This window comes from Artibeus jamaicensis, unplaced genomic scaffold, assembly GCF_021234435.1.
Source record: "Artibeus jamaicensis isolate MK-2021 breed Jamaican fruit bat unplaced genomic scaffold, CSHL_Jam_final contig_851, whole genome shotgun sequence".
NCBI classification, from domain to species: Eukaryota; Metazoa; Chordata; class Mammalia; order Chiroptera; family Phyllostomidae; genus Artibeus; species Artibeus jamaicensis.
Genome location: NW_026521986.1, coordinates 15,920,668 through 15,946,001, shown reverse-complemented (window position 1 = coordinate 15,946,001; position 25,334 = coordinate 15,920,668). Strand labels below are relative to the sequence as shown.

The 25,334-nt window shown below is 40.3% G+C and overlaps 1 protein-coding gene across 1 annotated transcript in view; it reads left to right on the top strand.

Annotated features, from left to right (window-relative positions):
- Window positions 1-25,334, top strand: part of SPTLC2 (serine palmitoyltransferase long chain base subunit 2) — a 101,883-nt gene that overhangs the window by 9,078 nt on the left and 67,471 nt on the right. Inside the window, exon 2 of the mRNA XM_053673292.1 lies at window positions 12,716-12,910. Coding sequence (XP_053529267.1) covers window positions 12,716-12,910 — 195 coding nt within the window. The remainder of the gene's footprint in view (window positions 1-12,715; window positions 12,911-25,334) is intronic.

Genomic DNA, 25,334 nt, shown 5'->3' with positions numbered 1-25,334 from the left:
CGTCTATATCATCTGGCTTTCCTGTACCTCCCTGACTTCATAACCTGCCAGCCAAGCTGGCTTTGCTGCTGTTCCCTGAACATGTCAGGCATGCCTGCCTTAGGGCTTTTGCCCTTGCAGTGACCTTGGCCTGGAAATGTTTTTTCCTTTGCTCTCTTCCCCACTCCATGTAGGTCTCTGCCTGCCCATTATGTCCGTCTGTCAGTTAGTCCCTGTCCGAAATGCTTTCTTCAGGGGTGGGGGCACTCAACTGGTTAGAGCTTTGTGGCCATACATCAAGGTTGTGGGTTCCACCCCAGTCAGGGCACATATAAGAAGCAACCAATGAATACATAAATAAGTGGAACAACTAATCTGTTTCTCCCATTCTCATCCATAAATGTTTAAAAGTAATAAAGTGAAATGTTCTCTCCTTACTTTTTCTAGTTATAGCACTTATAATTGCCTGACACTATATATCACTATAACTGTATGTCATTCTGCTTACTTCTTGTTTTCATCTCTCATTGGAACGTATGTTACTGTATTCTCGTGTTCAGATCATGCTGAGCTCCTAATAGGGGCTCAATAGGTATTAATGGAATAAAGGAACGTATGAAAGAATGAGTGGTACCCTCCATATTTCATTTCATGGAATAATACCTAAAGCATATAAGCTAACTGGTTAATTGATAAATGTAGGTATTGGGTTTGCTTTTATCTCTGTTTTAGTATTAATTATAGTATGGTATTTCATATATACTTGCTGGTCGATGACAACCAGTTTTCAAAATAGTGTTATAAACATATAGGAGAAATAGTTTCTGGTACGTGTGCTAATGAAGAAACCCAGGGCATAATTTTTAGTGTTTCGGGTTTACAATTGTTTAAAAACAATAGGGCCTTACTGAATATCCTTACTAGGAATGGTGACAGCTCATGGGGAAGAGGAGGGAGCAGCCAGCAGCATTGCTGATGGTCTGGAGATGGCACAGACACACTCCAGTATATTTAATCACCTTTCCATCAGCTCTTTGAAGGAGCAGCATGGCCACTAGTGACTTCTGCAGCACCCCTTCCTGTTGTCCTGGAAGGGATTTAAGCCATGAGACACTGGTTAGTGCTTCAAAGGAAAGGAGACCTGTCAGCATTGACTTCCTGCTGTGCCTTCCTTTCTTACCTTGACGTGAAGTGCCAAGAAGCTGGGCTCAGAAACCTGACCTGGGATCACTGATTAAACTGTAATAGAACTACCTGTTGGACACCTCTGCCTTACGAGCTAAGGGGTAATCTCTTTACCACCTCCTACATAAGCTTGGCTTGTGTATAGGAAAAGGAGGCAAGTTATTGCCAGTACATCTAAATTAGTTTCAGTTTCCTAAAAATAGACATTTTCTTAGCAGAGGGAACTGATATAACACCATTTATCTTCATTTAAATGTAGCTAATAATATGAATAGCAAAAATAAACACAAAGACTGACTTAAAGCCCGTTTCTAATATGAAGCCATTGATGATTTTAAAACAATCAGATTAAGTTATAATATCTCTGAAATAATTAAAGGAAAGTTTGATTCACAGAACTCAGGGGGGGAAATGGCAGTAAATGAAAAAATGTAAAGACTTGGATTCTGGTCCCAACTTTGAATGTAACTTTCCTGTGATTGGACAGGTGCTTAATCTTCTTTTCTTGGTTTTGTCAGTCAGTCATGTGAAGAGAAGAGTGGGACAGCTTGAGGGTCCCTTGTAAAAAGAAAGGCTTCTCACTCTGTGTACATTTTCCCTTAAGTATAAATCCCTTCAGACAGTATTCTTTAAAATAGTTTTCTTATTCTCTTTTATCTCAAAAATCCTGTTTGTTTATTGAAAGTAGCTAGGAGAGTAGATCTTGAAAGTTCTCATCAAAAGAAAAAAATTTTGTAGCTGTGGTGACAGACATTATTTGGACTTTTATGGTGACCATTTTGCAGTGTATACAAATGTCAAATCATGTGTTGTACTCCTGAAACTAACACAGTGTTATATGTCAACTACATCTTAACTAAAAAAACAACAAAAATGTCAATCTTGCATCCTTTTTCTCTCTTTAACAAAAAAGCAAACAAACCCCTCTAGCCTTCTTGAAGACAAAGATTATCTTTTATGTGTATCAGCAAGTACAGAGAACAGTTCTCAACATAGAAGGAAATGAAGTATTTATTGAATGAATGAAAAGAATGAGATGATTATGATGATTTGTTTTGTTGTTACAGTAATTTTGAACTCCTTGGTACTGTGGGGCTCTGGGTTCTTAGGAGAGACTTTGATGTCTGAAAATTATTTTTGCAGTTTTAGAAACATTAAAAAGTTATATCGAAGGAATCTCCCCTTCCAGGCATGTGACATTAAAGGGAGGGAGGGAAGATCAAGTTGTGAGAGATTCCCCAAGGCTAGCAATACTGAAATAATGAGGGGCAAGTATGTAGATTACTGTACACTGTGCCTTCTCTCTTTCAGTCATATTCATATGACTTCCCTGCCTCCTGGGGAAGGCAGAAGCTTTTGATTGCTGGACATTATGTATAAAAGACATACAGAGACTAAAGCCAGTGTGGTTTTTCTCATTTTATTCTCTTAGGCAGATATAGTGACTGGCTAAGCTGCCATCTAACCAGAGATTGAGCTGGGTGGGGCTGGCCTGAAGTTTTGGGTAGATTCATCCACTCTAGTGAGCACAGTGTCTTGAGCATGGGATCCTCTGTGTGTGTTTGCTGGGGGCCCTTCCTGTAGCATGTATGACTTTATTTTCTGTGCATTGTGAGATTGTGGTTGACTTCAAGTGACCTTTCTAGTCCAGCCTTCCAGCTTCTCCAGCACTTTGTAAATGTCCTGTGCAGAAAGTGGCCATGTGTCTGGGGCTCACCTAGAATTCTGCCTCTCATACCAACCTGTACAGCTACCATAAGCTCCACTGGTTTTTCTTCGTCTTGGTAGAGTTTTTATTCTGCCTGTGGCAAGCCCAGTTATGATCATTCAGACCATACTGAAACTTCACAGATACCACCATGAAAAGAAAATGGCTAGCAATTTCTGCTTACCGAGGAAAGGCTGTTCGCTCTTGGGAACTTCAGTTCATCGTGTGCTCTTTCCTTTGCATTGAAAACATCTCTTCAGTGTCTTAAAACAGTGTCTTGTTTTGAGTAATCTGTAGTTTCATCCAGTGGTTCTGGGAAAGTGACGGCTTGCCTCTGCCTTTTGACTCCAGCCTGGAAGCAGACTTCTCAGTATTGGTTTTTGATTTTTGTTTTTGTTGTTCTAAGTGACATAAAAATAAAGTTGTTAAAACAGAAACAAACAAACTCATAGATACAGAGAACAAACTGATCATCACCAGATGGGAAGGGTGTTGGGTGGGTGGGCGAAAAAGGTGAAAGGGACTGAGGAGTACAGATTGCCAGTTATAAAAATAGTCATGGGAATGTAAAGTACAGCATAGGAATATAATCAGCGATATTGTGATAACTGTGCATGGTTTCAGATGATTACTAGATTTATCGGGGTAATCACTCGTAGAGTGTATACATGTTTAATTGCTATGTTGTGTACCTGAAACTAAATAATATTGTATATCAACTATAATTGAAAAATAAATTTAACAAAAAAACCTCTGTTAGAAAAAGAATAAGTTGTTCAAACAAGATAGAAAGTACTTCACTTTGTAAAGTCTGAACGTAGACAGGTGGTTCTAGGTAGGTAGGTTATGTGGTATGTTTTTTGTTGCTGTGCAATCTTTTTGCATTTTGTCTTCATTTGCATCTAAATCTTCAACTACATATACATTTCAGGCCACAGACAGAGAGAAAGAAAAGTGGAGGGAAAGCAGTTTCTGTTTTAAAGGATGTAAACCAGCCCTGGTACCCATCACTTCTGTTTACTTCCTGTTGGCCAGAATTTCACCCCAAAAGCTACTTCAGCAGCAAGAGAGACTGGGAAATGTAGTTTGTGGTTGGGTGGTCATGTACCCAGATAAAACAGGTTCCCTTACTGAAGGGAAGATAGGGAGAATCTATATGAGGGGGGTAGTTATTGCTTTCTGCCACAGTATGGTATAAGAAGCCCTAACTAGAGTTATTTTTCCAAACAGTCAATTTTCTTAAAATCTTGTATTAAATAATACAATATTTTCCATTTGTTTAATTGTTCTTACTGTGAAAGAGTTAGTCTTGTTTAATGGTTATGAGCATGTTCTCTGTAGTTAGACACTGTCTGAATTTTGATTTGTGGTCTTTTGTTGCCTTTTCTTAGATACTAGTTCTGATTTTTATGTCCCTCAATATAGGGAAGTACCTGTTTATAATTTTGAACCAGGTGTCCCTTATCCTAAATAAGATAGTAAACAATATTCCAAATGCACAATATTGAAAAAGTTGGGAGCCATTAAAAAATTACTGAAGTCCTAAAAATTTGCAGGCTGTGCTAAGATGTAAGTGTCCAGTAAGTGTAGAAAAGAAGTTCTAAGAGATTTTAACATCGAATCTGTGTCTATTAGATTTCTTTCCATTGATAACAGCAGAAACTGACTCTAGGTAAACAACAAGGTGGTGTATTGCAAGGATAATAGGTATGCAAAAAAAAAAAAAAAGCAAGACTAGGGAGCAATTGATTAACAACTGTCTCAGGAAGTCAGAAATGCGAGAAATAGCACAGCAGTTGGGACTTCCGTGGCAGGAGGTTTATGGACCTTTCTCTGAGATGTTGGCCCAGTGCCCCATTGAAACTTTAAATCCCAGTGAGAGGGGTTGTTAGGTTCGTTTTGGCATGGGTGCTCACCCTGTGTCAGCCAGTTATGACCCAGGAAATATAGTCATATTGCACAACTGTGGCCACCAGGGGCTCACCCCCATGTATCAGGGCGTGTTCCCAGAGAAGGAAAATTAACATCTACTGCAGTGCCTCTCCAGTTGGTGTTCTTTCCAAAGTCTGAGTGGAGTGTTGTGGAGGGGCTGTGCGGAAGGCATGGTATTGGAGCCCAGAACATGTTAGAGGTGGAAGAGAACTCCGAGGAAGGTGCAGGACCTGTGGCAGAGCTGCACTGGTGCTCAGATCTCCTGACAGTTACATCATCTGTTATACCACGATGCTTATCTAGGGGTAGGAAAGTGCTGCAGAGGAGATGTGGGTGGCGAGCGAGAGCAGCCATACTCACGCAGGGCGTCACTGCACAGAGTGCACAGGGTACCTCTGACGTGCAGTGTCCCAGCGCACGTGCACTTGGAGGTCTCCGTTTTTGGATTTTCAGTCAGAAAATGGTAATGTCCAAATACACATTTGTTTACAGATTGCTTTGGAAGCACTGTTCAGTTCATTCTATACAAGATACTTAATTGTCAAAAATTAGGAAGTTTATCCTGTTGGCAAGGAAAAAAATGCGCTCCCTGCTTTTCAAAATTTGCCTGTCCCCAAAAGAGGACTCTTCTGAAAATATATGTTCAGAGCACGGACTAGCTTATGTGACACACACAAAGCTCTGAGCTATTTTTTCTAGTATGTATGGTATGCAGTAGGGAGAGGCTAGTACACTGCAATAAAATTCCAAGAAAAGACCATTTCAGCAGAACTTCTTTCAAGGAACAACAGACTATACCACTGGAAATGAATAGGGTTTATTTAGTGGGAAAAGCCTAGTAACAGTCCTTTGATTGTTGAAGAATAATGGTAGTTCGTTTTGGACGTTAATTTGTTTAATACAGTGTTCCAGATTGTCCACCAGGTGGGCAGTTGCTGTGGTGAAAGGGCAGGTTCTGTCGTCCTGTTGCCCATTCAGCAGGATGCATTTATTTGTTTTAAACAAAGATGCTTATATGGTTTTGTATTTACATTGGAAAGGTATGCTGTTTCCCAACGGTTACATCCCCATTATTGCATCATTGCATAGTTACTGTGTGTGCTTTCGTGGGCTCCTTGAAACCTCTGTTCAGGATCATTCTGACCAAGTCAGTTTACAGTGTAATCAAAACTTCTTTTTCTTTTCTGAAACCAACGAGACAGAATGTAACACATAATCCAGGACCTTGTGTTGCTGTAAAAGACATCATTAGGGCAATTGGTAAAATTTAAGTCTTTGGGCTAGTTATTAGTATTCTATCAATTTTCTGATTTCGACAATTGTTCTGTAGTTAATGTGAGAGAGTGTCTTTGTTTTTAAGATGTACACACTGAAGTATTAAAAGGTAAAGTTACAGCCCTGGCTGGTGTGGCTCAGTGGATTGTGCACCAGTCTGTGAGCCAAAGGGTCACCAGTTCGATTACCAGTCAGGGTACATGTCTGGGTTGTGGGCCAGCTCCCCGGTAGGGGGCACACAAGAGACAACCACACATTAATGTTTTTCTCTCTCTCTTTCTCCCACCCTTCCCCTCTGTCTAAAAATAAATAGATTCTTTTTTTAAAAAAGGTAGAGATACATAATAATTGCAGTTGACTTACAAATGATCCATGAAGAAAATTCTCCACCATTCTCTTCTTACATGTACACACGCATACAGTTTTTTTTTCTCAACCAGTTGAGAGTACGTTGTATGTATTATGTGTCTTCACCTCTATCGTACTTCAGGCTGCTGGAACAAAGTACTGTAGACTGGGTAGCTTAAACAACAGACATTTATTGCTTATGGTTCTGGAGACCAGGAAGTCCAAGGTCAAGGTGCTGGCAGATTCGACTCTTGGTTAGGGTTGTCTTTGTGGCTTGTAGATGGCAACTGTCTCATAGTGTGCATACATGGCCTTGCCTCAGTGGAGATCTCAACCTATTTTTCTTATAAGGGCCCTAGTCATATCATGAGGGCCCACCCTCATGACGTAATCTGAACCTAATTACCCCCCAAGAGCCCGCCTTCAAATATCATTACTTTGGGAGGTGGGTGTTAAGGCTTCAACCTATGTGTTTGGTGGGCATGACACAAACATTCATCCTATAATGTTTTGCCCATGGATTCCCCTACATCATGTCCTTGCATGCAAAATGTATTAGTTCCATCCCAACAGCCCTGAAAGTCTTAACTCATTCTGCCATCAACTCTGAAGTCTAAAGTCCAGAGTCTTATCTAAGTATCATCTAAATCTGATACGAGTGAAATTTGAGATAATTCATCCTGATACAGAATTCCTGTCTAGCTGTGAACCTGTGAAACCATATAAGTTGTGTGCTTCCAAAATTCCAAGGTGGGACAGGCAGAAGATAGACACTTTCCTTTCAAAAGGGAGAAATCAGAGGGAAGAAAGGGGTCACAAGTCCCAACCAAATCCAAAATTTAGCTAGGTAAATTACATGAGATCTTAAGGCTTAAGAATGATCTTTATTGGTTTGGTGCTCAATGCACTGACCTCTGGACCTATTGGGCGTATGAAGGTCATGTGCCCCCCCCCCCAACACCCCATGCTCCTTGCTGCCACTCAGAGTCTCTGAACCGTTGAATCTGAGGCAAGTTCCCCCGATAACCTCGGAATCGCCTTTGGAGTTCTTTCTTTGTCTTGAAAGTAGTACACATTCACAGCCAAAATAGCCAGTGCTGTAGGACTGAAGAATTCCTAGCACTTGGTTTGAAGCATCAGGCAGTTCCACAAGGCTTGTTTTGAAATATATCAACACTCTTCTGCCCCTTTTCTCCATCTTCAGAGGTAACTACTTTCTTGTTCTTTCTTTTGAAATTGTTATTTATTGGTTTAAGAGAGACAGACAGACAGACATTGATTTGTTGTTCCACCTATTTATACAGTCATTGGTTGATTCTTGCGTGTGCCCTGACTGGGGATTGAACCACAGCCGTACCAGGATGGTGCTCTGACCAGCTAAGCTACCCAACCAGGACACTGCTTTCTGTTTTAGCAGATTATTTTGAAGTTTACTTCCATATTCTAACTAACATTCAATACTGGACACTAGTTGTTGACTTATCACTATTAGATTTTCTCTCCTTCTAGGGGAGGATTCTTTTTTGGAAAAACTGTGGCAAGAAGTTTGGTGTGACTGCAAGGATGATTGGAGTATGTGGGGGGGGTTCTTGACAGCAGGGAGACTCGATGGGAAGGAGGAGGCACTGAGATTTTGTTTTTAAATTGAGGAGTAACGTACACTCAGTTAAGTGCATAAAATATACTAGGTGTGCAAAACTCCACGATTTTTTAACTGTAAGTATACAGTGTCTCCAGTGCTTCTCTCAAAATGTAGAACATTTCCAGCCTTCTTGAAATTCCCTGGTGCCTCATGAGAAAGTCTTGAACAGAGGCATGAAAATTCATTCCTAGTTATAGATGGTAGCCAGAAAAGAAGGTGGAGCTGGAGAGGCCCCAGACTTGGGAGACTGGGTAGACTGGATGGTGCTTCTCCCAACCAGCGAGGTAGTCCAGGAGGAGAGGAGGATCAGGTTTTAATTGAGGGAGGAGTTCAGATGGTGAGGTATGTTCAGCTTCAGACTTGTTGAATTGTGGGATATCTAAGTGGAGCTACATAGGAGGCAGGTGGAAATATAAATTTGGAGTTCTGGGGGGAAAATTGGGGATTGAAATGTAGACTTGTACTTACCCATCAGCATGTCAAGTCCATTTGAGATCGAACAAGTAGATGAGATTCTCTAGAGTCTGTAGACCGACATGACCTGAGGTTATGATGTGAGGTGTGTGTTGCTTTTATTACTCTGTTTTCATTCAGATAGTGAGTTAAATCGGTGAGAAAATTTAGTTTAAACACTTTAAAAATAAGTTTGTGAACAAAAATTCAGTAATACACAATTGGTTAAAAATAAAAAAATACATTGGTTCAGAGGGTTATAAGGAAGTATGCTTCCTTCCCCCATCCTACTCCCCACTCCAGTCTCTTGGGTCTCCTTCCAGATAATTTTCATGCATATGCATTTAGTGTATGGTTTTGTCTTTTTGTTAGACCACACCCATTATTGCTTTGGTTGGGAGTGCCTTTTCAGCTACGTATAAGTGTGATTGGTAGACTACAGGCATGTGAACAAAATGGTAAAAAGCCGTTTGTTTTGTTTTGTTTTCTGTTTTTGCCTTCCCCTTGTCCTCTAATGAGTTTTATGTTGATGAACTTATAATCTTGACTGAAAAATTTCTTTCCTTGATTTTTTTTCATTTTCTTGAAAAATCATACTAATGTGTAAGCAAGCACATCTTGGTATTCACTGGAGTTCTTAAATCTGCCTTTGATTAATAGCACTGCTAACAGTGTCACATTTTTTTCTGCGTAATGTGAATAGATTGTTTCTTTAATCTGGGGGGAATGCTGTGTTTATATTTTTCTTGATTGCTTTGTTGACTGTGATTCTCAAGTTAGAATGAATACAAGGCTCCTTAGAGTCCTCTTTCATGGTGAAATGCACTCTATGAGTTTGTAGCCCATGTTTTGTTTGGAGTGAATCTGATCTCTGGTCCAGTTGAGAACTAAACAATGTCACATCTGGGTTCCAGAAAAGCCCTAATATTAATTCTATAATCACTGCAACTTACCTAACCCCTTTTATGACGGTACTTGTTGTTGAAAGAGCAAAGATCATAATGCGCATTTTCATTCATTTAACAAATACCCTATAGCTACTTTCTGTAATACTACTACTAATAAAAGGAAACATAATTGAGTACTTACTATTTGTTAGCACTTAATAAAATACCATCCTGAGTGCTAGATGTGCAGTAAGGAGCAAAATAAGCCTGGTGCTTTCCCTTATGGAATATTGTATGAAGTGATAGTGTCAGAGATAACGTTTAGCATCAGTACTTGAAGATCAAGTAATTCTGTTCTCTTGAGTTCTAAGACCTTTTCACCTGTCAGAGGTTTGCTATCAGTTGGCTTGTCCATTCTGACCTTGCATGGTCAGAGTGACCTGTGTTTTTCACCAGAGCTCCAGCAGGCACCAGAGCACCACTAAAATGAATCCCACTCTGTGGGGTCACCCTCACACAGCAGCCTGTCCCGGCTCGTCTTTACAGCCAGTTGGCCTCACTGATGTGCCAACAGTAGTCAGCGCTCAACTACAACAGGAGGGCACATCCAACCCACATGAGGGACACCCCTGGAACACCCATCTCAGGTGACCAGGGGGACTTTGCCACAGGACAAAGGACTATACAACCCCCATAGGACACCTACTATATAGGGCCACTCTACCAGACTGGGAGATGTAGCAGATCTACCGAATACATAGAAACAAGCACAGGGAGGCAGCCAAAGTGAGGAGACAAAGAAACATGCCCCAAATGAAAGAACAGGAGAAACCTCCAGAGAAAAAAACTAATGAAATGGAAGCAAGCAATCTACCAGATACAGAGTTCACACACTGGCATTAGGGATGCTTAACGAACTTAAGGGAAGAGCAGATGAACTCAGTGAAAACTTACAGAAAGAAACCACATGCGTGCGCACACACACAAAGGCAGAAATACATCGGATGAAATCAGCAGATTCAGTGAAACGGAAGAGTGACCTGTGTTTTTGACTGAGGCCACATTCCAAAAGTTTCTTCATAGTTGAATCTCAGTTTCTTAAAATGCATTTAATTTCAAATGTGTCTGTGATAGAATCACATAGTATTTAAAACCAAACTAATGGTTGAACTTCCTCCTTCCTAGACAGTCTAGCCAGCTATGTGCACTAATTGGTCCTGCTGGTGTGGGTGTGTCTCAAATCCAGGAGTACATCTTTTCAAGAGACCCACCGCAGCATTCCTGACAGATAAATCTGCCACCCATTTGTTAGATTTAGGAGCTCTGAGAATTGCCTCACTTTTTACTTTTATGTTCAATTGAGAGAAAATAGTTTAAACAATTTTAGAGTTCAGGTGATCTGGGTACTGGTATGGCAAAATATTTTTAGATTGGCTTTTTTTAAAGAGATGATCATTGTTTACTTTTCTTGTGTTTTGAGTGCTTTTGATTTTGTTCAGCTTAATAGCTTATGTGTTACATTGTTAATTTTTAAATTTTCTGTTTTCAGATACTGGCTCATTTCTAGCTATTCTCTTCTAAACATAATTCAGCCTTCTGCATAAAAGTATTAAAAATTGCCACAAACTTATATGCCTTTGGGGAAGAAATTGATGAAGACTTAAACCAGTTTTATAGATAGTTTGCATTAAGTTCTTCAGACCATCAAATTGAACCAGTACCAACAGATTCCATGTATCATGCTTATCTAAATGTCTTTCCCTTTTGTCAAATACAACTATTTTTTTCCAAACTGCTCTAACTTGCAGCTACTTGAGTAGCTTTCCCAAATTGATACCAGCATTCAATATTCCAGAACATATTTATCCTTGGGGTATGTAAATATATTAGTTTCTATAGTTTTGTAAATTTTTATTTATTTGTTTTTACTAGTTTACATCATATCTCTGATCAGGTTGTCTGAGAGGGCAAGAATCTTTTATTCTCTTGCAACTTTCCTTCACTCGAGTACAGGGCTCAATTGAAAAATACGCTCCTGGTAAATTTGATTGACCATCGTCACTGCTCTCTTGTTTCAAATAAGATTAAAGTTAGCACACAAAATACTCTAGTGGTTTTCTTTCTAAAATAAGGTTTCCATTAAAATTGACCAAAAAGTAAAAAGCTTTAAGTTATTAGATCGAAAGTACAGCGACTTGGTATCTGTATATTAATATTTGAGCACCTCAAAGGATGAATGAATCAGTGATAATCTTAGTGTTTGAATAGGTACTTAGATGAAGGGGGCGGAGTGATTTGGTGATGGTTACTGATCATTGTAACAATTGTTGCCTTGTGTTGGATTTCACTTTCTACTTTTATGTAATGCTGGACCACTCACAAAATAAGCATTTTACTTTTTGTGCATAATTTATTTGTGTTACCGTTGAAAAGAAAGGCTGGTATGAATCATGTGTTTTGACAGGGGCCCAATGCTGATATTTGGAGTTCTATGGCTGAGTGGCTTTAAAAACATGGATCAGTAAAACATTTACAAGTATTTTATTCTAAAACTGCATTTACTTTTTTAAAAATTTAGTTATTTTTAGAGAGAAGGAAAGGAAGGGAGAAAAAGAGGGAGGGGAACATCCATGTGCGAGAGAGACATCCATCGGTCGCCTTTCGCACACCCCCAACTAGGGACCTGGACTGCAACCAGGCGCGTGCCCCGACTGGGAATTGAATCCTTGACCTTTCAGTTCGAAGGCTAGCATTCAATCCGCTGACCCACACCGGACAGTGTTGAATGCACTTACGATCACTTCACTGATAAGCTAACATACTCCTTTTCAGGATAGACTTTCTCTTTGTTGATTTATATATTTTTGCTTTTTTTTCTATTACAGTTTACATTCAACATTATTTTGTATTAGTTCCAGGTCTATAGCAGAGTGGTTAGACAATTATGTACTTTACACAGTGTTTCCCCCGGTAGTTCTTGTTTTTTTTAGTAGAACAAAGGAAAGCATGTATTCTCCAGCCACAGCACTGTCGGGTCTGTTCCGTGAAATCAAGTAACAGTAGAGGTGGTTCGGCATTGTTCCTAGGCAGTCCCTCTCCCTCCGTTTCTCTTTTTTTGCTGTTCTTCTGAATCAACTTATTTCTTCTGGAAAAAAATATGCCCTGCTTAAGTCTTAGTGGGTATTTTTTTAACTAAGAGAATTCTGAAGGTATAATTATACAAATCTGTAATGACTACTGAGATTTTTTAGGTAGAAATTTCTTTCTCGGTGTGGTTGAAATAAGCATTGTAAATCTCCCTTTCAGATCCATCATGTTACACACAATGGAGGACTCTACAAGAGACCGTTTAACGAAGCTTTCGAAGAAACGCCCATGCTGGTCGCTGTGCTTACTTATGTGGGGTACGGGGTGCTCACCCTCTTCGGGTATCTTCGAGATTTCCTGAGGCACTGGAGGATTGAAAAGTGCCACCATGCGACGGAAAGAGAAGAACAAAAGGTGATTGTTAGAGGACTTTTAATTCCGTGAATAGAAGCCTTTTTTAGAAATCTTGGTATTTTCACTCATTTTGTTCTTCAGATATTTTGGTGCACATTAAAATAAAAATATTCCAGATATAATAAAAGAAAACATCCCACAAAGAAAGTTGACAACAAGGTTAAAGGCATGGAGAAAATAAAACATTTAACATATTTTAATTTAATCATCAAAAGAGCCTATTCCTATTTTATGGATAAGAAAACTGACATTCACAAGTTAAGTAATTTTTCCTAAGCTGCCTTGTTTCAGAGCTGGTGCACGGACCCAGGGTGGTGAAGTTCATGTCCTTTCTGTTCACAGTGCCGTACTGAATCCCAAGCTGTGTCCACAGTCATCTGAAAAGATGGTGTTCTTAGAACTCATGATGTGCTTTCTCACAGACACGTTTTACATAAATGTCTGGGTCACAGATCCGTTCCTCTCCCCAAACAAACAAACAAACCCTAAAGAAGAATGTGGCTGAACTACTGTGTTTATGGTGGAACAGTCTTGTGTTAGTGATGGTAAACAGAAGTGACAATGTCGTCTCTGGGGAGGGAGACCTAATTCACTTTACTTTTCTCTGTGTATTCCTTTGTGCCTCTAGAGTTTTGTACAATATTCATATATTACCTGGCCTCAAAAATAAATTTATATAGGTTGAAAATGCCTGATTTTATGAAAAAGAAACTTGTTTTTGGCATGTGAAATACGGAGAGTTTGTGCTCCAGCCCGGGGAATGCACTAGATTATAGAAGGCAATCAGAAGTTAGCTTCTTTCTCTCTCTCATCCCTCCTACTTGTGTGGCGTTAGAGAGGCAGATGCAGTGGCAGCAGGGTCACCGCTGAGAGAGGAGCCAGTGAACCAAGGATGGATTGTGGTCACCTGGGGGCACCCAGAAACATCGGGGAGGAAAATGACCTCTCCCGCAACTAGGAAGCCAGAACCAATCCGGGCACTGATCTAAGATTCTGGCCCTTGGAGAGCTCAGGATCCAGGCATTATTCTGCTCTCTTATCTCAACCATTCTGCACCCTGCCCCCCGGCACCACAAGTTGGCTATGTTACTCGTTGCCCTGAAATGCCTCCACAAGTTAATTTCATTAAGAAGGTATTTTTTTGAATACCTGACGCAGGCAAGGCCCTGCATTCAGAACTTGATCCACTGGGCTGAACTAATTCTCATCACCGAGAACCAGAATGAATTAAAAACTTCTTTGACTCTCCTTTTTTTCTACCCATGTACATCCCAAATAAACTTCCTAGCTAGTGTGCATGCACGGCATGTTGACGTTTTTTACATCCCTCAGGTGCGGCTTACTTAGCGTAACTGTTATGCGATGCTGCAGTTTCATGTTCGCAGGCAGTATTTTGCTCTTAGATGGAATTGGTGGCAGTAATGGCTGGTGGGAGCTACAGTTTTATTCACATATTCAAACTAGAAAACCTTTCTCACTAGGGACCTCTCCTAGTGTCAACACACTGTAGAGACCTAACAGATGACATGTGGAAGTGGGGCTGGGGGCGTGCTGCCTGTGGTCTGGAGCGTTCCGGTCAGAGGATGGTGTGGGCACGGGTGTGGGGAGCGTTTGGAAGGGCACAGGATGCGGGTGCACGAAAAACTGTTCTGAATGGGGTGCTGAGGAGTTTGGTAGGCATCGAGGAGCCCTTTGCCATTTCTGAGCAGGAGAATGACCAGAGTTTGCATAGCTGGTGCTCTGTCAAGTGTTAAGAATGGAAGGGAGGGAGGGAGGGAAAGAGAGAGGGAAGGAGGGAGGGAGGAGGGAGGGAGGGAGGGAGGGATTCATCTGAATACTCTGTAAAGGAGTACAGTATCTTAGAAACTTGTTTCATGTTTCACAGTAAACTGATGGTTTAAGTATAGGAGCTATCTGTGGGTACTTAACTTTGTGTGAAAAAATTGGAACACAGATTTTTTTCCTTCAGTAGTTTCTAATTTGTTGAAGAAATATTGACACTTTGACCTTACAGGCCTTTGCAGAGCTCTATCCAGGTAAATAGTGCTTGAACTGTAAGCTGATTTAGAATAAAAAAAGTAAACTGCATAGTATGGAGTTGATTGGGAAATAATTCTTAGAGGAAGTAATCAGCAGTATTACTTTCAGAGGGAAAGAAGGGATCATTCAGCCTTATGGGAGACACTGTTTGTCTTCTGATGCTGGATTAGATGTAGTCCAGGGAGAGGCAAATAGAAAGTGTTAACACTGGAAAGAGGTGAGGGAAAGTGCCTGCTTTGGGATCATAAATGCAAATACAGTGCTGCCACTTCCTTGTTTTACTTAGTGAGTGGTGTTCACAACCACATCCTTATTTTCTTTCTCATTTTGTTACAAGGTAGAGCCCATTTTAACTATTTATTTTAGTTCTTATGAAACCAGAAAGTCGATGTTTATGCTGCTTGTCACTGCCCAGCCAATGAGTGGAGACAAGGATTGAATCTCTGGATGTTCGGTTCAGATGCTGGTGAGCTGAAAAGAATGAGAAGACAGTGGGTTGGTTATGTGCCCTAAAACCCACGTTAACCTCTTAACTGGGCAGGAGTTGCAGTCTGGTGGCGATTTTCCTCGTACTTCTTTATTTGCATCATGAATGTTCCCTCCCTGGAACACAGTGGCTCAGATACCATCTCCATTGCTTGCAGACCCTATCAACTATAACTGAGGCTAACGTCTTTAACTCTTGAGTTCTCTATCGCTTAGTATGTTTTGGGTAGAACTGAATCACTCAGTCCTCTTAATAGAGATAGTTAGCATGAGTTTGTTCTATTTTATATATAGTGCATAAAGTTCTTGGATTCTTTGCTGCTCTATCCTCTATTAATAGTGCTGTTTTGGATGAGAGTGTTGTTTTTACCAGTCTGTGGTTTATTTCTTTTTTTTATGTGAGATGAAGCCAGTAGTCCAGAAAACATGTATGTGATAGACAAAGCAAAAGCTTGAGTTAATGAAAATGTTCTACTAGATAGGAAATACCTAGAAATCTAAGGAGTAATTTATGGTAAGAAGTTACCACACACTTACTAAACTTTAAACTAACATTTTGCCTCTACAGTTTGTTCATGATCAAATATTCAAAAATGGAAGGGATAGGGTAGTGGGAAGGGAAGTTATGTGTCCATATCCCGATATGTTTAATTCTCAAGGTACAAAAGAAGGAATTGATTGAAATATATTCATAGGATTTGTGGAAGGATTTTATTTATTTATTTATTTATTTAAAGGTTTTTATTTCTTTTTAGACAGAGGAGAAGGGAGCAAGTCCAGATCAATTACTTATCAGCCTCCATTATTACCCAGGCGTCATCTCCAACGTTAGCCCCTCACTCATCTGCTCCAGCCTCCCGGGCGCCTTGCCGTTCCCTGAACACACTGAGGATGCTCCTGCCTCACTGCCAGTGTGCTTGCTGCTCCCCGGACAGGAGAGCTCTTCCTGCAGATAGTATCAAGGATCATTCTCTCGCTTCCTTTTCCTTCTTTACTTCACCCTGGCGACCCAGCTAGATTTTAGAATGACTTCAGTGTTTTACATCCTCCTTCCTTGTTTGATTTTTGTTTCCATTGACATTTTTCATTCACATACTTTGTATTTTATACATTTTTTCTCGTGTAGCATCTATTGTTATCTTTTTATTTACTACTCTATACCTAGTGTACAGAAGAGTGCCTGGCACATACTAGATATTCAGTAAATGTTTCAGATGGGAATGCTACGGGGAGTGGTGGCAATAACAAAAATTTTGAGTCTTTCGAATATTTACAATCAGGGTTGCGTGTGTGTGTAATACAAAACCACATAACAAACACATAGACGATTCAGTTTTAGGTGTAGGGGAAAAAAGTGTGTGTCTTTAATCTTGAAATCTCACTTAATACCTTCAAGGACAGCATAGAACAGCAAGGAAGTGCCTTCCTGCCTATAGTATTAAAAACAGGAATTATACCATTCATGTAAGTCAAACAGTAGTTAACAGGGAGAACACTTAATTGTGGTTCAGAGCTTTTAATCACCAGTTTTAACGGCCTTTCACAGGTTATTTCACCTAGTTTTCTTCATTAAATGGAAGCAAAGACAACACCGTTGGTTTATAAAATAAATACTCCTAGTTGTATAATGCTTTTAAACCATAGGATGACGCCAATTCAACATGTCTTCAGGTGGAAATTATTTGGGATTTTAAAATTCTCTTAGTTTAAGTTTTGAAACAGTCTTGTCATGTTTTAGCCATTTCTATGTATATCTTAAGAGTTACTTCCTTCTCTAGTAAAGATGTTGCCCTAATAGAAACTCAAACACAGCGGAACTTTTTTCACTAGCCTGTCTTTGGTATACAGTGTTCTGTTTATCACTGTCTGATGCCTTGAGATATTTCCATAGTACTCAGCTTTTCAGAGGAAGCTTCCTTGTCGCAGGAGCTATAGTCCTTCTGGACAGTAGACTCGGGAGTTTATCTGGAGATATTTGGAAAACTCTGTATTTGCAGTCATAACTTATGATAGCCTATTCTTGCCAAACAAGTCATGTAAACACATGATTCAGCTTTACTCTTCTACCCGTGCTGGGGCGTTCGTTTATATTCCAGTCTAAGTGATGGCCAGAGCTGTGTGTGTGTGTGTGTGTGTGTGTGTGTGTGTGTGTGCGCGCGCGCGCCCCCCGTGTGTCTGTTGGAACTGGCTGAAACATGAAATGTAAGATGTTCACTAATTGAATTTTCTTCTGGAGGAAAATAATTTATTGATTAGAGAAGTTGTACATGTCATTGCTCCAAATAATTGTTAAATTTGATAACTTACATTTTATTTCCAAAGTTGTATTTTCTAAGAACTCTTACTTTCTCACATCTCACTGTCCCCTCACTGATGTTAGCAGTGTAAAAAGCATACTTTTTGTTGAAGAGTGAGGGTGCATTTTTCATAAAAAAATCAAGTTTTAGTGACATACCTGGTGATTCAGTGACAGGGAGCAGACGATTCAGAATGCAGTTGAGTTGCTGATGCCAGGCCACTTACGCCCCTGCTCACTTCCCTGATGCTCACCTGGGAGATTCACACCCGCATCCTGAGCAGCACAGCAGGGTTACATTACACGTCACGGGCTGCCAGCCTGATTGCCAGCAGTTGAAACTGAGTATTTTAATGCGTGCCCGGGGCGTCCTCTAACATGGAAGGAGGGGCAGAGTCACTGACAGTAACAGAACTCTTTTTCTTTTCTAGGAGCTCCCGAAAGGTATGAATAGATTGAACTGGAGATTGAAGGATTTCTTCTAATAGAGAACTTTTTGGTTTACTTTTTGCTTTTTTATTTTTTAGGAAAAATTCACATAACTTAAAATTAGCCATATTAAAGTGTACAGTTCATTGACATTTACTACATTTACAGTGTTGTGCAACCATTTCCTCTGTCTAGCCCCAGAACATGTTATCACTCCAAAAGGAGACCCATGTCCATTAAGCAGTCACTCCCTATTAGCCCAGGCTCTTAGCCCAGAGAGCAGCAACCACTAAGCTGTTTTCTGTTTCCATGGTTTTAACTATTCTTGATATTTCATGCAGATAGAATCATGCACTTTGGGACTTTCTGTGACTGGCTTTTTTCACTTAGGATTTTGAGGTTTATCCATCTTGTGGCATGTATCCACGCTTCTTTTCTTTTTATGATTGAATGCTATTCCATTGTGTGGGTAGACCACATTTTGATTATCCATTCATCTATTGATGAACACATGGATTGTTACCACCTATGGCTGTTGTGAATAATGCTGTTATAAACATTTGTGTACTCATTTAAATATGTTTTCAGTTCTTTGGGGTATATACAAAAATAGAGTTTCTCGGTTACATGGAAATTCATGTTTACCTTTTCTGAGAAACTATCAAATGTATTCTTTACTGTGGCTGCATCATTTTATACTCTGACATTCAATGTATGATGCTTTTCTTAATATCTTATGGTTGTATATTTTACATTTAAGACTTTGATTCATTTTGAGTTAATTTCTGTATGAGATGTAAGGTTTAGGTCAAATTTCTTTTTTTTTTTTTTGGTGTTATGGATATCTAATTATCTCAGTGAGAATGTTGTTTTTTTTAAATAAGTATTTTGTTTAAAAAGAGTCTAAATACCATATATTCCCAGGCCAAGATGGAGGTGTAGGTAGATACATTTTGCCTCCTCGCACAACCAAAAAAAGGACAACAACAAATTTTAAAAAAGCAACCAGAGCTGACAGAAAATAGTACTCTATGGAAGCCCAACAACCAAGGAGTTAAAGAAGATACATTCATCCAGACCCATAGGAGGGGTGGAGACCGGCAGCCAGGGTGGAGAGGACTCATGGCAAGGTGGCACCTGGCAGCGGGCGGCCCCACATTTGCATACACATGAATCAGGATGAATGACTGGGTAGCAAGACAGACTGCACAACCCAGGGTTCCACTGTGGGAATAGGAAGCCTCAAACATGTGACTGAAAAAACTTGTAGGAGTTGGGGCAGCAGGAGAAACACTCAGCCTCATAGGAGAATTTACTGGAGAGATTCACAGGATCCTAGAATGTACACGAGACCATCTTCCCCCACCTACACTGGGAATCAGCACCAGAAGCTGATTTGCTTGTGGGTAGCAGAAGAAGTGACTGAAAGCCAACTGAGAGCTGAGCAAGTAGCATTGTTCCCTCTCAGACCACTCCCCCACATGCATTGCCACAACATAGTGACCTGGGTTGCCCCACCCTAGTGAATACCTAAGGCTCCACCCCTTACTATGTAACAGGCATGAGGAGACAAAAAAAAATATGGCCCAGATGAACAGATCAAAACTCCAAAAGTAGAACCAAGGGTTGAAGAGATAGCCAACCTATCAGATATTTCAAAACACTGGTAATCAGGACGCTCACTGAAATGATTGAGCATGGTCCCAAAGAAAAAGGAAAAAGTAAAGGCTATGCAAAGTGAAATGAGGAAAAATGTACAGGGAACCAACAGTGAAGGGAAGGAAACTGGGACTCAAATCAATGATTTGGACAGAAGGAAGAAAGAAACATTCAACCAGAACAGAATGAAGAAACAAAAATTTTAAAAAATGAGAGGCTCAGGAGCCTCCAGGACAACTTAATGTTCCAATATCCGAATCATAGGAGTGCCAGAAGGAGAAGAGGAAATCAAAAAATTTAAAAAATTATTTGAAAAAATAATAAAGGAGTGCTTCCCTAATCTGGCAAAGGAAATAGACTTCCAGAAAGTCCAGGAAGCTCAGAGAGTCCCAAAGAAGTTGGACCCAAGAAAACACACAACAAGGCACATCCTAATTACATTAGCCAAGATTAAAGATAATGAGAGAATCTTAAAAGCAGTAAGAGAAAAAGAGACAGTTACCTACAAAGGAGTTCCCATAAGACTATCAGCTGATTTCTCAAAAGAAACCTTACAGGAAAGAAGGGGCTGGAAAGAAATATTCCAAGTCATGAAAGGCAAGGACCTACATCCAAGATTACTGTATCCAGCAAAGCTATCATTTAGAATGGAAGGGCAAATAAAGTACTTCCCAGATAAGGTCAAGTTAAAGGAGTTCATCATCACCAAGCCCTTATTGTATGAAATGTTAAATGTAAATGGTACTTGTTATCTAAGAAAAAGAACAAGATAAAAAATATGAACAGTAAAATGACAAACTCACAACTATCAACAACTGAATGTAAAAAAACAAACAACCTAAGCAAACAACTAGAACAGGAACAGAATCACAGAAATGGAGATCACATGGAGGGTTATCAGTGGGGAGGGGACAGGGGGATAATAGGGGAAAAGGTACAGGAGATAAGAAGCATACATGGTAGGTACAAAATAGACAGGGGGAGGGCAAGAATAGTATGAGATGGAGAAGCAAACGAACTTATATGTATGACCCATGGACATGAACTAAGGTGGAATGGTGGGAGGGGAGTGCAGGGCAGAGGGAAATAAAGGAGAGAGAAAATGGGACAACTGTGATAACATAATAAAAAATATATATATATTTTAGAAAAATAAAATATATTCTAAAAATTAGTACCGTATGCTGTCACTTGTAAAGATGTTTATTTATTCCACCCTGTTTTTCTTTGCTTAACACAGTTTGAATAGAAGCAAAGCTGTTTCATGATTCTGATTTGTTTTTTAAAGACTTTGTACTGACTGCGAGAGTTAGTTCACTTTGACATTTTTTCCCCTTCACTGGCACAATAGGTCAAGGTTAGAAGTATAAATCATTTTGACACTGAGAAGGACTGAAATATTTCTGAGCATATTTTCTAAGATTTCCACCTGAACATAAAAGCAGTGATTGTGCGCCTGAAATGTTAATTTTTGAGAGGTTTTGCCCTTTCATATATTGAGATTTGTGCCCTAGACTCTAAAATAAGTAAAAGTTACTAAGTTACAACTGGGTCCACTTTGGAATAGTGGCAGAGACTTAGTTTCTGCTATATCACTGAATTGTGACTTCAATAAGTTTTATTCTTTTAATGTATAAAATATAGGTAATAACTGATTAAATATTTATTTCTCAAAAATAATCATAGGGAATGTGCTTTTGAAACAGTCAAGTTTCAGTGGAGTAAACTGAAATCACTGAAAGTTAAGCCAGCAGGGAATTAGGCACTTAGAACTTTGTGGAGGGTATGGAGCAGTGAAGTGCGGGCCTCCCTCCCCTAAGCAAGCAGCCACCCCAAACTGGGAAACTGGTCCTGCCATGAGTACTACTGTTGCTGCCACCGCAACCAGGCAGGAATGTGGAATCTACCTGGTGCTGCCATCCTGAAGCTCTGTGAGAGCTCGTGTCCTGCCCTGGGGTAAAACAGCAGCCTCTGTCTCCCACTGGTAGGATCTATACCACATCCACAGCCCTGTCGTATCCCTATCGTAGGAGTATCTGGGAAATACTGTTTTTAGCTTTCCAGTTTCTATGGGCATGCACATGCATTTGCAGAAGACCAGAACTATGGCAAGGCCAAGAGCACAGTGGTGTGACGTGCCTTAAATGCTTCACAGAGAATTTCTGACTTACCAGCAGCACAGACCAGGCAGCAGTGTGGCATTGGGGTTAGGAGCACAGACTCTGGAATCACAAGACCTGGATCAGTTCCTGGCTCAGTTCCTGGCTTTGCTTTTGACTAGTTCCCTGACCGGGAAGGACATTTTGCCTCTCAAAAAATGGGAGTAATGGTTTCTGTAAGAGGGTGCAGGGATATTTAAGAGAAAATATATATAAAGCACTTGTTAGGACGTAGAAGTTCTCAGTGAGTGAGAACTATTTTTACTATCGACATGATTAATCATCATCTTTATCTTCGTCATTTAAAAGTATTTGTACGTCAGCGTTGGCCAGAATTGCTCTTGACAAAGATGTACGGTTCTAAAGTCAGCTTCTGAAAGTGGTAGCACCCAGCCTTTTCCCCTGTGACCTACGTGGGCACTTGAATATATGGTACTTACTTTAAACAATATAGGATGTTTTTTAGGAGACTCACCTCAGATAGGCTTAAATAGTAATGGATATTCATTGGCTAATAATTGAGATGACCGACCTCAGACTACTTTTGGTAAGACGTTCGCCAATCCTTGATTAACAAATCCATAAATTTGATTTTTTTCTCTTTGAAGCTAGAGGCTAGAAGTCACTTAACTGGTGAGTTCTTCAAGCCCAGAAATCCAGAGCGTAGTCTCAGCTAAGTATTATTTTTCTCTACTTACCATGTCTGGTGCTAAGATAATGGGGTTTGCGAGGGTCTTCTGGAAGTGTGCCCATGAAGAGTGCACCCTGAAGGCTACAGCTTGACTGTCATTGCCATCACCTACCAGTTAGGCACTCTCTCTGGGCAAGCATCCTGTAGACAACTCGTCATTCTGTACTGTAAGTTGGTGTGCCTATCCACCACACGAGAGGTCCTTGGGAGTGTTCAGGCTGTCTTGCTCATTTTTATCCTCAATACTTAGTTTAGTGCCTGGAGAGTACTGCTCAGTACATGTTTAGTGACTAAGCAAGTTATTCGGTTGGCCCTGACTAAAATCATTTCACAGTGACTAAACTGAGAAGGAAGAAGAGGTGTGTGGGAAGTGAGCTGGAGGGATGGGATATGGAGGCGGATGAGGGTAGGAATTAGTGGGGGTGTCATTTGTCGGACAGAGAGAACTGTTTTGTTCTTTAATGTGTCCTGAGTCTAGCCAAGAATCCAACATATATTGAGTGTCCAGTAAAAGGTATTTGAATGAGTGAATGAAAAGATAAGTCCTGTAGTTTAACCCTAGTCCTAGAATATTTAAAGTATATGAGACATTTTTGGAAAGAGACATTCATGCTGCCTAGAACTGGAACCTCAAATAGCAACTCCTCCCTGTCCCCTTTCTTAGCATTGCTGGCTGCAGGGAGCTTGTTAGCTGCCCTTCACCTCTCTGTGCCTAACTTGAACCGCATTCTGCTACCCTGGAACTTAGCCGGGGGTAAAGGGAATCCTCTCTTCTACAGTTTGCCCCACCTGCTTTTGATCTCTAACATACCTCCCAGTCAATTTGTTCCCATCTTAGGGACTTAATTCTTCTATTTTTTAATGAAGAGGTCGAACTCCCTGACTTTGGCAGTTTCTTTTTAGGAGATTGGAATCCATCCCTTCCTTGCTAATCACAGACAGCTTTGTCTCTGGTAACCCAAAGGTCTGCCCCATTCTACGCTTTTTCTGTCTTGGAGTTTGATAACCCTAATGGTAAATAGGACCAGACTCGCTTAAGTTTCTTCCGATTCTTATATTGTAAAAACAAAAAATATTGCTCTCCATTGCTAATAAAATTTTGTGATAGAATATTTGTTTAGTAAGGTTATGAAGAAAAGAGATCAAGAAGAGTTATTACTGTTTATTCTATTGGAACATCACCAAGGATTGGAGACAAGATTTCTGTTTTTTCCTTTGGAAAATAAATCCGTGGTGAATAACAATCAAAAGAAAGTCCTTAATAAGAGTTTGGATATCTCTTTTCCAATTTTTATTCATCATACTCTTTTAACAACAGACATTTTCTCATACCTCTGGAGGCTAGAAGACCAAGGTCACGGTGCCAGCAGGGTTGGTTTCTGGTGAGGCTTCTCACTGTTTCCAGATATGCCTCTTTACCGTGTTCTTCTGTGGCCTCTTCTCTGGGCAGGTGCACCGAGAGCGAGCGAGCTCTGGCGTCTCCTCCTGTGAGGTGGCCAGTTCGCTGGATCAGGGTCTCACCCTTAGGCCTCATTTAACATTACTTCTGCAAAGGCCTTGTCTCCGGATATGGTCACAGTGGGGGTTTGACCTTGAACATGAATTTTGGAGGAGGGGGGAATAACCCACAATTTAGTCATACTAAATGTGAAATATGGCAGTCTGGACATTTTGATGTCTGTTGTTTGGTAAAATTTGAGAAAGAAGGGATGCCAGGGAAGATTTCTAAAAGAAGTTTTTATATAATATTAAGATCTTAAAATATTGGTGATACGCAGTTACTTATCATTTGTCCTGAGGGTGATACTTTTTTTAGTGTAGACATTCATCAGTGATTGTTCTTTGGACAAGTCCCTGTTGCCAACTGTAGCCTAAAATGCTGACTGGGGACAGCAGTTATTGCTCACATGGGACCTGTGAGACCTGCTGTCCAGCTCCAGTTTCAGGCTGTATCTCCCACAGCAGAGCCTGGTCATCTGATGTCACGTCGGTAGGCAGCCTCCGTTCCCCGTTCCTGCATGTGTATTTCACACGTCCTCCTCTGGTCTGGTGCTCCCCGACCAGAATTCCCCTTTCACCAGCACGTTTGTGCAACTGCCCAGTCTGCTCTTACCCTCGGTCTGTCCTCCAGCTGAGGACCAAAGGCCAGTTCCCCTCTGGATTCCGTTTCCTTCTTCCTTCTCAGCCACCTGGGCTCATCACTTCTCCTTTGCTTCTTCCATTCTTCCTTTCTTCTGGATTGTTCCATCTGCATTTCTCTAGTCCATCACTTTGATTTATTTATTTTTAATACTTTTTTATTTTCAATGGTCTGGTCATGGCTGCTTCTGTATATCTTTAGTTGTAGGACTTCTGTTGAGCTAGATTTCAATCAGTTCTCCGTGACAGTTGTTTTATAGTTGAGTTGTCATTTTGATGTGGTCACGGGAGGGTGTCAGGATGACATTTACCCATGTGGTTGCCTTGACCGGAAGCCTCATTTGTCAGATTCTTGTCAGAAGAGGAGACTGTCAAAAGGCACATAATATTGAAGTAATAAATTTTCAATTTTGGTAGACATATCATTTATAGACATTTTCTCAAAGAAATGTAAGTGTTAAAACCAGTTGCAAGAGAGATGGTATCAGGTACTGCAAATTCTTAAGAGTACTTTCTGACTTTCCT